This window comes from Myxocyprinus asiaticus, chromosome 29 (genome assembly GCF_019703515.2).
Source record: "Myxocyprinus asiaticus isolate MX2 ecotype Aquarium Trade chromosome 29, UBuf_Myxa_2, whole genome shotgun sequence".
NCBI classification, from domain to species: domain Eukaryota; kingdom Metazoa; phylum Chordata; class Actinopteri; order Cypriniformes; family Catostomidae; genus Myxocyprinus; species Myxocyprinus asiaticus.
In genome coordinates, this window is record NC_059372.1 from 27,671,936 (window position 1) to 27,685,938 (window position 14,003).

Here is a 14,003-nt window from a genome sequence, read left to right on the forward strand (position 1 = left end):
CGTTCTTTGAGTCTCTTCTATCGTATTAGAGGGAGAAGAGGAGGGGGAACTGTAACAGGAACACAGGGCCAGACACACAGGCAAGCTATAAAAAGATTAATTAAAAATGGGTATTTGAATATGATGATGATGGTGAACAGCAATGAAGAAGCCTCGCAGCACTCCTGATGATGTAATCCAAACCTTAAATACGGTAACAAAAAGGAGAATAGGGAGGGGAAAAGAAAGGCAAATTGCCCTCACTCCATTGGCAAAGGGGATCAAGGGAATATGAAAGCATTTAAAGTTAAGATAGAAAGAAAGAAAGAAAGAAAGAAAGAAAGAGTGAGATAAGAGTCTAAATTAGAGCTAGCAAAGATTTGTCAGTCTGTTTATAGTCTGCTGAAATCGGTTTTGCTGCATTATATATAACCAGCTTGTCTTAGTCTAGCTAAATGGATGCTATTGAGTGTTACAGTAGGATTTAAATGAGCCGGGGCTTGGATCTAGTCTAAGACCAGAATGTAAAACATGATAATCTGCCTATAATGTACACTGTAAAGACACAGCACAAAGCTATTTTGTGTGCTAACAAACACTGAACAAGTGGAACAGCAGAGGGCATTTAAATATTTTCATGAAGCGCTGTTTGATGCAACTGAATGTAAAAGATTGCAGCTGTTCTTTTGCTCTGCCTTTTTTCCTGTTTCTTTTCAAAGAATCACATTTGAATGAAAATTCAGGAGGAGTGTTTGTTGTGAGTGAGGCTCTATTGGTTAGAGTCTCAGCCATCGACCAATAGTAGCTCGGCTGTCATCTTACTCCCTTCTCTCCTCCTCCTTGTGCTGGGAACTCTGGTCTCTTTCCTGATTGGCTGTTCACACATGCAGCATCTAGCTCTAAGAGTGTAGTGGGAGGGGCCAGACTGCATTAAAACCAAATGTTTGCCCCCATTCGCTCTAGAGTGCTCCGGTGTATTTTATATGTGGAGCAGAGGGAGTGAGAGGAGGTCCTCTATTTGCTTACCTATGTCTGACAGCATCTTTTTCTCTCTCTCCTTCCTACAGGAAAAGATTCCAGGATTACAAGAAAAAGAGGCTTGGCTTTTAAAGGAGTGTTTTATAAGTCTTAGACATCTGGAGTGTGAAAAAAAAAAAAAAAAAGAACCGAGTTGCCTTGTTTCTCCGGCAGTATTCTACTAACCTTTCAGCTTCAAGGACTAAGCATCAACACTCACTTCAGGATCTGCCCAGTCCTGGTGGGTCACTTAGCTGAACTGATGTGGAACGCAACCCTTTATGATCCCAGCCCACAAGCCTCTATTCAGTGAGCCGGACTCAGGAGAGAGCAGATAATAGAGGCAGGAGGTCTGCACACACAAAAAAGTGAAGCAACAGCAGCAGTAGTGTTCAGACTGGTTAAAGAGGCCCTTGAAGTTGGGAAAAAGAGCTGAAAATAGAAAGAAGAAAGAAAAGTGTGAATATATAAAGACCTTCTTGGGACTGCTAGACATTCTTGAACGCAAAGAAAACTTTGACCCTTAACCTTCATTTCACCTCTTAAATTAATTTTAGTGTTACCCCATCATGCCTGTGGAGACCCTTCGTCCCACACATGGGCGTCATACTGGGGGTCCTTTTACCTCTGCCATGCCTTTCCGCATACTCATCAAGGGCCCAGAATACTTCCGCAGGGCACCTGAGACAGGAACGCGAAAGTTAAGTGCAGTAGAGCGTCTGGAAGCAGACAAGGCCAAGTATGTGAAGAGCCAGCAAGTAGCACTCACTAGACAAGAGCCTGTCAAACCCCCAATCATCCGCAAACCACTGCTATCACCAAGCATGAAGATGCAATGTAGGATAAACACTCCACCAGCGAGGACGATTACTCAACGGCTAACTGATGCAGAGAACAGAGGACCAGTACAAGGAATATGCAGGGGACCTCAACTCAACCTGGATATCCTTAATAATCTAATCAATGTCTGCGATGGGTCACTTGCATCCTCACCTACCCCTTCCACTCAATCTCCCTCAGCCTCCTCACCTTCATCCGGAGGTCAGAGTGTTGGTAGTGGACAGTCTGCAGAGCCTCAGCAATGTGTCAACTTCAGATTACACCATGCTTCGACACCTAACTCCTCTTGCACCTCTTCGTCTCTTAACAATCAGCCCTCACTTGCAGAACCCAGCCGAAGGCCGCCACCGGTTCCAGCCAGAGCTCCCCGACTGATGCCACAAGGTAGTTACGGACCTCCCAACTCTGTAACTGTGCGACGGGTGGATGTGCGACCGCAGGTGGAGATAAGGAAGCCTCAGAGGTTGCCTCTACAACCCAAACCCAGACAGACCCAAACAGCTCAACCACAGATAGCTCAGCCACAGGCACCCCCACCACCCACAAATTCAGCTAAGCACCAGCCTATGTCTGCTCAGCCTCCATCCCCCTGCTTGCCCCCCAGCCCCCTACTTTTGCGCTCTGGTGTTTTACCCCCAGCCTCCCCCGCCTTCACCCGCCTCTCCTCGGCCAGCTCACGAGGTTCACATCCTGGCTCAACACGGAAACACCCCACCCTTCACCGCTCCAAGTCTGACTTGAGTGACAGATACTCTCGGGCCACAGCCGACCTGGAACGTTTCTTCAACTACTGTGGACTGGATCCTGAGGAAGTGGAAGGTATGGGTGGCGTGGAACATTTTGCCCGTGCCAGTTCGGACATTGTTTCGGTCTCCAAGCTCCGTAGTGTTAGTACGCCAAGCTCAGACTGTGGTGGGGATGGACGGAGAGGAGAAGATGAGGATGACGAAGAAGATGATGGGCCCATCAAGCCCAATGAGCGTGTTCCTTATGGCATCTCTGTCATCGAGAGGAACGCACGTGTCATTAAGTGGCTCTACGGAATCCGACAAGCACGGGACACCTCGCAAAACATCAACGTCTAGAAGTTTCTCTCTGGCTTTCTACTGACAAGGGAGTACCAGACAAAGACAATATAAATGGGACAGAAACTTGCAGCATTCTGTTGATTATTCTGTTGATCACACACAATATTTATTAAGTTCTTGTTGAAGATGTTTGAACTTGGCTCTGACAAATATTTGTTTTTGCCTTACTATAAGGATATTGTTCATCAAGTCTGTTACATAGAATTTCAGAGAGCAAATGTGGCATACTACAGAATCTCAGCACTGTGACTTAAAAAAAAATTGTATTTGAGCAATAACACTAATGCTAAAGGCATTAAAAGAGTGACTGAATGGATAATGATTGATGATGATGAAGGCAGCAGTCGATCTGCTGTGCTGATACTGTTCAGGTACAAAGTCTTTATTAAACAGCAGTGCTGTGGGACTCATGGCCTAAGCTCATTTCAGTAGGAACCATAGGAATGGAAATCAAGCAGGTACTTTCTAGCTTTAGAAATCTTTGTATTGGTTGAAGAATTGCAGAATGATTGACAGCTATTTAGGATGCGTGTGTTATGATGTCATAATCATGGTAGGAAGGTCTCAGGGATGCGCTCAATAAGACACAGCTAGAACAAAGAGAGAGACTGCAAAATACACACACACACTTAAAACCCCTACGCTGCACACACTTTTGCTCCATATGTGTCGAATTCACAAGTGTGTCAGATGTTTAAGTTTAGACGTTTTTGAAGGTGAGACTAAAATACTGTGAAGAATTCCGAGCTTCCTTGGAGGCACTGTTCCTCTGCAAAAATGGCTGGTAGACTGTTATTGTTGAATTTAAGTTTTGAAGTTAAAAATATAAGCATGTGAAACCCTATTGTCAGCATGCACACATGTACATCTGTATCACTTGGCAAACACAGTTGCACGATGTGCAGTCCCAAAACATGCATTCCAAAACAAATAGACGTACATTCCATTCAACGTGTTTATATATGATATATGTGGCTTTTGTTGTTTGTGACTGTTCCTTCTGCCTGTCTCTGTGGGTTTATACATTCTGAGGAGGAGTTTGTCTTGTTTTAGATGGATAAAGCAGGTAGGGAATGAGAAAACAGAATGAACTGGAAGTGTGATTCAATGCTCTCAGTGGAATCAAAGCTGTTAAATCTATATACTGCACAGTTTTGCACGAAGTGGAAAAGAAAAGCTTTTCAAAGCGATAGAAAACTGAAGTTGATGCAATCTGTGCACAATGAAAAGTCATGAGGACATACAAATGTTCCCTTTTGGTGAGAATGTTTTGCTTTGTTAAAGGCACAATAATATAATTTTTTTTTTTTTTCCTCGGCTGTGCAATCAAACGATACATAAATAGATAAGCACAAAACATTTAAGATTTAAAGACATTGCTCTGCCAGCACATTCAGAAAGAATACACACAAAGGTACAAACCCTCAAACGGTTCAGTTCAGTAGTCATTGAAGTAATATTGTGGCTCTGCTTGTGTTCTGGAGTTTATTGTTGACTCATTGAAAAAGTCTAAAGCAAAATTGGTGATCTGAAGATGTCAATAAAGAGAGAATCGTTTTGAAAAAATAAAGTTGTGATTTCTTCATTCCTATTAGACGAGTATTTTGGGGTTATTTTCAGTTCTTTTCAATAAATTGCTCAAACCCGTTCACAATATGATCTGAATGATTAATTTATGAATCAGTTTGAATCAAAATGGTTTTCAAAAATCCTTATCCAGTACTTAAGACTGACCTAAAAGGTCATGGAAATTCATTGGTCAAAAAGACTTGAAAGTTATGTCTCTGCTGTGAGAGGTAATCAAGTAAATATTGTGCCCTCAGGACAGGCCCATAGCTTTGTCACAGCAGGCTGCTACACCAGTGAATTATGACTAACCTTCAGCAGACAGACACAGAATTATAGCCAGAGGGAAAGAGAGGGGGATGTGACTGTGATGATGAGGAGAGAACTGAAGAAGTGATGCTGAGAGGAAGTGAATAGTGAACATCAGAAGAAGGAAAGGATGAAAAGGGCAGCAGTGTGATGCACAGCATTTTCTGCAGGCCAATTAGATTTATTAAAGAATCTCTTACTATAATCAAGAAAATTAAACTGATGGAAGGATGATCAAGGAAGCGAAAGAGAAAGATTACTAGGTTATATGGTAATGCTGTTCCCTAGAGATCTCTAGTAAGGTGGTTTAGGGTAAATGTGTTTATACTTTATAGTGATCTCTTGTGTGCACTGACCTCACAAAGACATATGAGAGAGAAGGGACTAAGAGACGCTAAGGGAGACATATGCTCATATTTGTGTATCATCAGCTGGGATCTGCTTCATACATTCAGGAACAACACACACAGACTGTACAGTAAACACTTCTGCACATATGAGCCTCCGACAATACATTTTAATATTCATTCTTGAATAATGACAAGAAATTGTTTCGTTTTAGATTAATCAGCACTCTCTTGGTGTAACTGACTGCATAATGCACTGAACTGTAATAAAATTATTTTCGTAATCAGCATTTGTCTTGTTTTCTACACAAAAAATAATTTTAAGATTTGTGCATTTCAGTTTCATAACAAAATTCCTTGAAATTGAATTGAGTAATCTTTAATAAAATACAAATTGTATTTATTAATTAATTTTGTTTAACATTACACATTTCAAATTGATGGAATTTTGTTATGAAATCAAAATGTGTAAATCCTAAAAATAGGCTAAGATATTGTTTGAGTGCAGTAAAATTGTTTAAACATCCTTAAAAAAATGATACTTTTACTTGTAAGCAAAAACCCTGCCTTAAAGGAATAGTTCACCCAAAAATGAAAATTTGCTGATAATTTATTCACCCTCAGGCCATCAAAGATGTATCTGAGTTTCTTCATCAAAACAGAATTTAAGAGTTTTAGGATTTCATTTCAGGCCGCCTCCTTTAAACAATGCAAGTGAATGTACTCCATTTTTTTGACTGTCCAAAATGCATATTTAGGGTGCATCAAAATAATCCACATGACTCCAGTCGACAAATAAAGTTCTTCTGAACCCAAACGATTGATTTATTTTGAGAAACAAAACAATACTTATATACTTTTTATCTACAAATGTTTGCTTCCGTACATCTCTGTGACGTAAGCTTGTTGGTAAGGTCACGTGTCACGTGGAGGAGGGGTCAGGAAGTGCATCATTGTTAACATGAGAAACTTGCACAGAGCACAGACCAAGCACCGTTCACAAACCAAACAATTTCAAAACAATATAAAACAAAATAAAAAATTTTTTTCCAAATAATAATAATAATAAACAATGTAAACAATAACACGCTTCCTGACTCCTAAACACGAAGCAATAGCCAGCAATTTATGTCACTGCCTGACCCATTGGTTCTCTCACAGGCGGTCGGGGGGATATGTGTTAGTAAGCTGATTAGATGCACAGGGCAGATGCATTGCATATCAAATTGGATGTGATATTTTATTACATTGTCTACACTGACCAGCTTCATTTTCAAAAGGGCTGAAGCCACATAAACCTTCTCATCTGGATTGAGCACATACAGCAACTGTCAGCAACTGAATTCAGGGAGATAACCTATACAGATCCATGTCAGTTATGACCTATCCTAAACAAAATCTATTGGAGGTGGGGTGAACTTTGGCAGAAATTAAACTGATGTTGTGAGTTATAGACTTACAGTCAGCTGAATGGATGGTGCTCTTGTGTGATTGATCAACTGACAAAGCCTTGAAAATACATCTTTCCAAAAACTTTGCCATGGACAAAAAGCTCCAGAACACAAGTTTCACAATCAAAAGCATTTGTAGCATAATCTTGATTACCTCAAAAAAAATTATTTTGACTCATCCCTCCTTTTCTCTAAAAGAAAGAGACAAAAATCAAGTGTAATGATGCACTTACAATGGAAGTAAATGGGTTGAATGTGAAGAAATTTGAAACTTATAATTTTATGAAAGAGCTTACATTAATTATTCTCAGTGGAGATTTTAGGGGGTGGCCTGTGGTGGCCTGGGCCACCCCTGAAATCTCATTGGCCACCCTGTGGCTACCCCAGAACTGATTGGTAGTTCATCATGTTCATCAACACAAGAACGAAGAACCAATAGAAACACCTGTCAATCAAAGATGACATCTCAGGTCATTTGTTGATTTAGAGCCATACTGACCCAGGGTCAGTTTTATATTTCTGACCATTATAGTAGTGGTGGGACTGAAGCTGTGTGAGCTGATCTTTGATCAGTGGGGGGAGGGGCAGGTCGTGGGCAGCGGGCGCCAGGTCTGGAGTATAATGGTCTGTCAGAAGCACGAAGCTGACATGAGCTAGCGTCTACCTCCAACTTCCAATGAGTTGACGACGTCGATTTGTGGTCAAAAAGAAAGCTGTTATTTGAGAGGTATGTTCATCTAATCTAACGTTTAATTTATCCTGAATTTCCATGTGAATGTGAAAACATTTTTTCATTGTTACAGTAGCTAGGTTAAAGAGTAAGCTAGACCCTACACCACATTCAGCATGTTATCTTTATATTGACATGAAATATGAAATGCCATGTTTTCTGATTTAATGACGGAGGTGTGTAAAGCGTTTTACAGATGTATATGTTCAATAGCTAAAGTTACATATATGGCTAACCTGTGTGTGAAATGGAAGGGTTTGTGCTGTGACTGTACTTTAAATCTTTACATGAGTTATTTATGAGCTCTTTATGTGTATTATTGGTCAGTCAGACCAATAAAATCTTCAAAGTTTTTATTATTTGATATTTTAAATATGCAGAGGCAGGGCAAATTGCACTTAAATACCGCAAATGATTTGACTAACTATTTTATTTGGTAATATTCAAAGTAATTGATGCTATCAGAACATGTGGAAAATAAACCTGAGTAGACACTGTAAGTTTAGTTTTTTTACTGTATTCAGAGCTCAATCTGCAATTTTGGGGTTTGCAGACAGACACCTATAAGCCCTCGTAGCCAATTTCACACACTGATTTGTACCCAATTTAACAATATTTCTGCTGGACAGTGCAGTTATAGCTAATAAATGAATGAATAATTGATTGAATGATTGATTGAATTGCGCCTCAATCAGTTATCACCTGTACTTGTATCTTTTTATGATTTTACACTATACCTGATGTTATACGCAGATTAATTCTCTACAATGAGAATAGCTCTTTAAAATGTGTAACTGACTTTTCCAAAACAATTACTGATTTAAAAATGGATGTTATGTTAAAATAACCAGAGATTCCCAGAAACTGTAATAGGTTGAAATAGAACAGGAATAGAAAACTGTCAAATGTCAAAACAACAGTCTGATATTGAATACAAACAATTCAGTGAATGCTAACATGAGTTTAAGAATTCATTTATTCTACATGTGTAGATGTTGAAGCAAAGCAATGTGATATTTACACATTTTGATCATGTGCCATTCATAAAGGTTCTCCCGGTATCGCCACCCCACACTATGTCTGTGCCCCATCTTGGCCACCCCAGTAAAAATGTCCTGGATACACCACTGATTATTCTGTTAAAAGTCATGTATTATTTGAGCTGTAAAATTGTGAAAATCATTGATTACAGGGTTTACAGTTTTACTTTGTCATTGCAATCAAGTTGTAAAATTGGCTAAAAGTTTACACAGAAACAGTTAGTTAGCGATTTTTTTTTTAAACTAAAATCATGTTAACACACATATTGTTTATGTCTTGTGGCTATACATTTGAAACTGTGAGTATTTTAAAAGGAAAGTTCACCCAAAAATGAAAAATCTCTCATCATTTACTCACCTTCATGTCATCCCAGATGTGTATGACTTTCTTTCTTCTGCAGAACACAAATGAAGATTTATAGGAGAATATTTTAGCTTTGTAGGTCCATACAATGCAAGTGAATAGTAGCCAAATCTTTGAAGCACCAACACATAAAGGCGGCATAAAAGTAATCCATATGACTCCAGTGGTTAAATCTATATCTTCTGAAGCGAAATGATTGGTGTGGGTGAGAAACAGATCAATATTTAAGTACTTTTTTACTACAAATTCTCCTCCCTGCCCAGTAGGTGGCGATATGCACAAAGAATGCAAATCGACAAAAACAAAAGAAGAATGTGAAAGTGAAAGTGGAGATTTATATTAAAAAGGACTTAAATACTGATCTGTTTCTCACCCATTTAAATTTAAGCAACTTCTTACAAAGTCAATGTCTGGCCATTTTGCTCTAGAATGTGCATATCCAGGAACAACCTAAAAAATGCAGTGTTTTGAAATAAAGAAGCAATATTTCTGACCATTTTGTCAGATTTGACATATGTTATTGAGATATAAACTTAGCAAGTAGTTTTAGAGACTTTAGTCTTCCCCATTTAAGTACATCAGAACTGAACTAGCATGGTTAGAAAATAGCTGCCAATTTAGATGACATTACCATGATGATGGCTGAGTGAACAAGTCCTGTATATGTAATTTGATCAGATAGGTCCAGACTTAACAGATGATCACTAATTAAATGTGAACTATAAACTAAAAATTGGTTATAGGACACACAGTAAGAGGGAATAGTAGTAAGTATAGCTCACTTGTGCCACCCAGGAAGGCTTGAATAGCGGCTGAACTCTTGTCAGATCTCTAAGACACCCGCTGTAATAGAACACTATTCCTGTTAATGGAGAAGATGCACACATCAAGACCTGCTCAATATTTCATCACCCTGAGAGATCTGTGATAGGAATAAAGAGCAGGAAAGATTCACTATTCATCAGGAATGAATTCCACCTTATGGACATTGATTTGATTTTTCAGTCAACAGAAACATCTTTAAGACCTTAGAGACGCTGGTCAGTTAAAGACAAAAATTGCGGCATTCTTGGATCAGGGTAGCTTGTGAATGCGAGCAGTAAAATATGTTTCTTTAGCTTTTTTGGCCTCTGTTCTTTGAGTCATGTTGTGGGAGAGTGCCATTGCTCCTGGCTTGGGAAAGTACTTCAGGAAATGTAGTGCATTCTTATGTCTGTCTGGTTGGGCTTAAACTCATGAGATAAAGTGGGTTTAGCCAATGAGATGAAAGTCCTGTTTATCTGGACTTTGACTTAATTGCTATGCTATTCGCAATAAGTTGTTAAAATGGGCTTCCGAAATATACAGCTGCAAGTTAAATATGCATGTTCATTCATTGAACTACAAGAAAGCCCCTATGGTCATTTCTTGAACAAGTGAGTAGAGTGAGCTCATGCAGTCTATGTGAGATAAACCAATGGCTTCTCAGAAAAACAGCTGCCCTAAAAATATTTAGAAGCTTAAAAACACTTTAAAATGTATAAATGTCATTGCATTAGAATAGGTAACAAAAGATTACATCAAGTGGCATTTATTTAAAAGGAAAGTAGCACAAGTACACTTTTTATGCAAAACATTTCACAAAAAGAAATTTGTGAGATTTTAAATGTAATGTTCAAAATGCAAAAATCATTCTGTGCTTACCAAAATGTGAAACACTACTGCCAGTGGCCAAAGCGGTAAGTGTTGTTGGGCGTATGGGCATGTGTGACCTCTATTTTCTGGGTGAAATGTCCATGGAGCTGTGCCAAAACTGAGTTGTTTTCTGCTGTACAGGATGTAATACAGTGAAGAGGAATGCATATTTGATAAATTGTACCCCCAAACCTAAACCTAACCAGCAGAGGAGTAAAAATGTAATGTTGAAAGGAAAAAATACGACCTCTGAATTGCATTTGTCACTGATTATGCAAAAGTGATTCCAATCTGGTTTCAACACGTGTTTAGAACCAGAGTCTCCCAAGCTGCTGACGCAAAACACTTCCTGTCGCGACACAAGGGAAGGTAAACACACTTGAACAGATGCAATAATGTCTGATCGGAGATGGCGCTTGTCAGTGAGTCAGCATCATAGACCCTTTCCCAATGCAGGAACTATAGCCCATTTTAGGTACTTTTACTCGGAACTACTACTTTTTGTTGTTTTCAACATGAGGAACTATAGTTCCTCTTAGCCGTTAAGAGAGACTTCATGTGTCCGATCCAAACGTGATCTTCGTTTGAATGATCTTGATGTCGATTCTTAAACCCCAAGATCGATCTTTTCTCTGTGCGCAAACTCTCTTCAACAATGAGGAAATCACTTGCATTAGCAACCAAATTTTGGGCTATGTAACTAAAATGTATGTTGGCAACTGGCTAGTAAATGTTCAGATTTCACTCACCGGTGATTGTTTAGTGTATTGTTGAAGTATTCAGCAGTAAGATCCTTTCACTGCATGTTGAGAGTAAAAGTTGTTCCACATTATGTGTTCAAAGGCGAGATCCAAGTGACCCATTTGTTATTGAATAATGTCCCTTTTAATACCTTTTCTGTTCTTTACAGTCAGTTGTTGATAAAAACCAACAAAAAATAAAACATTTTCTCTCTCATTAACGTGCTCATTTACAGATACAGAAATGCCAGCTCTCTTAAAGAGACAGTACCGGTGTTCAACAATACCTGTAAATAGTAACAATTATGTAATTAAATAATAAACATGTAACAAAAAATTATATATGGAATATATTAGCATAATACCTAGTTAGAGGATCCCCTGTATAATTAACAGCATTAGAGAATTTCTTGTGTATCGGAATCGAATCTGGAAATCTGTATCAATACCCATCCCTATTTGGAACTGCAACTGTGGTTACTATGCAAGGACACCTCTGTGAAATATTGAGGGACTGATTTCATACATCAACTAAAAATTACCTTGGAACCAGTTGCTTAAAAGTCATTGCAAAATTGGCTCATTTATGTGCAGAAGATGTGTAGTTTCTAATGCAGTGCCATTCATACTTTTTAAGTGTGGGTTAAGTGTCCAAATACTGTTTGGGGCCACTGTATGTATCGCGTACAACACCTTAATTGTTATTCTATAAACAAGGCGGTGTTTTATAGTTTAGCAGAAATAACACTTTAACTAGTTTACCAGAAAAAACTAAGTCCTGTATATAATCATGTGTGATTTATTGAAGCAATTATGCCAATACTTAAAATAAGTTCGTTAGGTCCGTTTTTTTTGTTTTTATCTGTATGAAGGTAAAATGTGTGTCAGTGGGTCCCTCAGTCCTCTCTTCTATGACCAGACTCAACAGATCAATGCCTGATTGCCCTGATGGATGAGCTCCTCTGTAGGCGTGAACTCTGACTAATAAACCAGGTCATGTGATGAATGTTACTTCTTCTCCCTGTGATATTCTCCCTTCAGGACTAACTGTGTGTTTTTTCATGTGTGTGTCCAGTTCCCTTCATCACCTTGGATGGGAAAGTACTTTTGCTTGTCTCTAGATGTTTGTTTTTCATGTTGTAGGCATACATTTTTTAAAAGAAACTGCTTCACCAGAGAAAAAAGAGCTGATACCTGCTTGAGGTTTCAGAAGTGTTTTAGACAGTCAAAAAGCTTTAACATGTCCTTAAAGGTTTGGTTAAATAAAGTATCCTTATAAAACCCATAGTTGTTTTAGTCAATCCAGGCAGGCAGCAGACAAGAATAATTGTTTGTTTGTTTCTTAACGACATGCCAGCTTCTATGGCTATTTTCAAGGCGAAAACCAGTTTAAAATAGTAGGTAAAAAAAGTAACAAGAGTTTACGCTGCATCACAGAATGCTGCAATTGCACTGATTTCAGTGGGGATGGTGCGCCGGTCGGACAGAGAGGGAAAACGCTAGGGTTTGCGATCAAAGGTTGAGAACATTTCAACTTTTACCGCAACACACGGATGTATAGGCATCCGTTGTTCAATGAGAATCTCAGACAGATGGGTCCATTTCTTTCATTTAATCCAGGTCACTGTATGCCCTGTCAAATTCAAACTGACACATCTCTTTCCACAACCTTGAAACAGATTTGATGCATTCCTATCTTTAAAATACTTCGTAGGAGCTTTCCCTATAGTGTAGTGTTCAAAGAAAGGTTGTTGTGGTTGTTGAGGTCACAAATGTTAAAATGCTGAATGTAATACCTTTTGGAATAAAGGCATCCAACATATAATTATATAAATAACAGGCAATGTCCACACTTCACGTATTCTTTGCCTCAAACTAGATTTATTCAGTGCCCAAAAAGGAAATTACTTAATAGCCTAAAATGTACAATATGGCAAGAACTGAGAAATGTATGTATTGTAATAGAGAAATGAATTAGATAGATATGTATTGCAATGTAACTGATATTTTACAGTCTAGATCAGTGTTTTCCAAACTTTTGCTAACTCTGTAACCCTTTTCAGATTTACTCACTCTTTTGAGACTTTTGTCTTATTGTGTACAGATACAATGAATGATATAGAATAAATAATAGCATGTGGTTTGAAATAACACGAGGGTAAGTAAATTACAGATTGTTCAATTTTTAGGTGAACTACTCTAACATGTGGCTCCTTTTTTAAACACAGACCTGACAAAGACATACTAAAAATAAAATAGTTGCAATTCATGAACCATGGTCTCTTTTCAAAGAAGACACTTAGGAGATTGTTGTCCAAACCTCAGAATTAATAAAAGTCATTAAGAAAACTGAAATTTATTGTAAATTGTTTGCAAGTAATATTTTCATTAAAAATATATGACACTGTCCTTGCCAAACCTAAAAACACAATGGAGTCAAAGAAACAAAAATACATTTGAATTAAAATAATGCAAAATACAGTTTCATGGATGGTAAGAAATACTTAGTGTTTATAAATATTTTATAATAAATTATAACAAATATTATAATTTGTTTTGTAAGATTTAAAATTAATTTTGGACCCTGTGTAAATATCAGCAGGTTAAGACTTGCTAAAACTAACTGAGAGCTATAATTACTCAAGATAGACTGAACAATCTGGCTCTTTTCTAATTTCAGAGATCTTAAGAAAACTTGTAAATTTATACATATATAATGTATTTTGTTAGTAGACAGTATGTTTTTTATTTATTGCTTGATTCAAAGTATATTTGTATTTGAAAATTCCTTAATACATAATATAGCACTGCTATATTATATATTATATTTATTATATGTTATTAATAATATATATTAT

The 14,003-nt window shown here is 37.9% G+C and overlaps 1 protein-coding gene and 1 long non-coding RNA gene across 6 annotated transcripts in view; one reads left to right on the plus strand and one right to left on the minus strand.

Moving 5' to 3' along the window:
• Positions 1 to 5,421, plus strand: part of LOC127420578 (protein FAM110A-like) — a 35,846-nt gene extending 30,425 nt beyond the window's left edge. For all 5 annotated transcript variants that reach the window (XM_051662977.1, XM_051662974.1, XM_051662976.1 and 2 more), the window contains one exon: positions 1,047 to 5,421. In XM_051662977.1, coding sequence (XP_051518937.1) covers positions 1,566 to 2,921 — 1,356 coding nt within the window. In that variant the 5' untranslated portion in view covers positions 1,047 to 1,565 and the 3' untranslated portion in view covers positions 2,922 to 5,421. The remainder of the gene's footprint in view (positions 1 to 1,046) is intronic.
• Positions 5,422 to 7,883: 2,462 nt separating this feature from the next.
• On the minus strand, positions 7,884 to 10,438 carry LOC127420358 (uncharacterized). The gene is made up of 4 exons (XR_007893806.1): positions 10,415 to 10,438; positions 9,514 to 9,593; positions 8,726 to 8,762; positions 7,884 to 8,463 (listed from the first exon to the last, which is right to left on the minus strand). It is a non-coding gene; the product is annotated as an uncharacterized LOC127420358 (long non-coding RNA).
• Between the last annotated feature and the right edge of the window lie 3,565 nt (positions 10,439 to 14,003).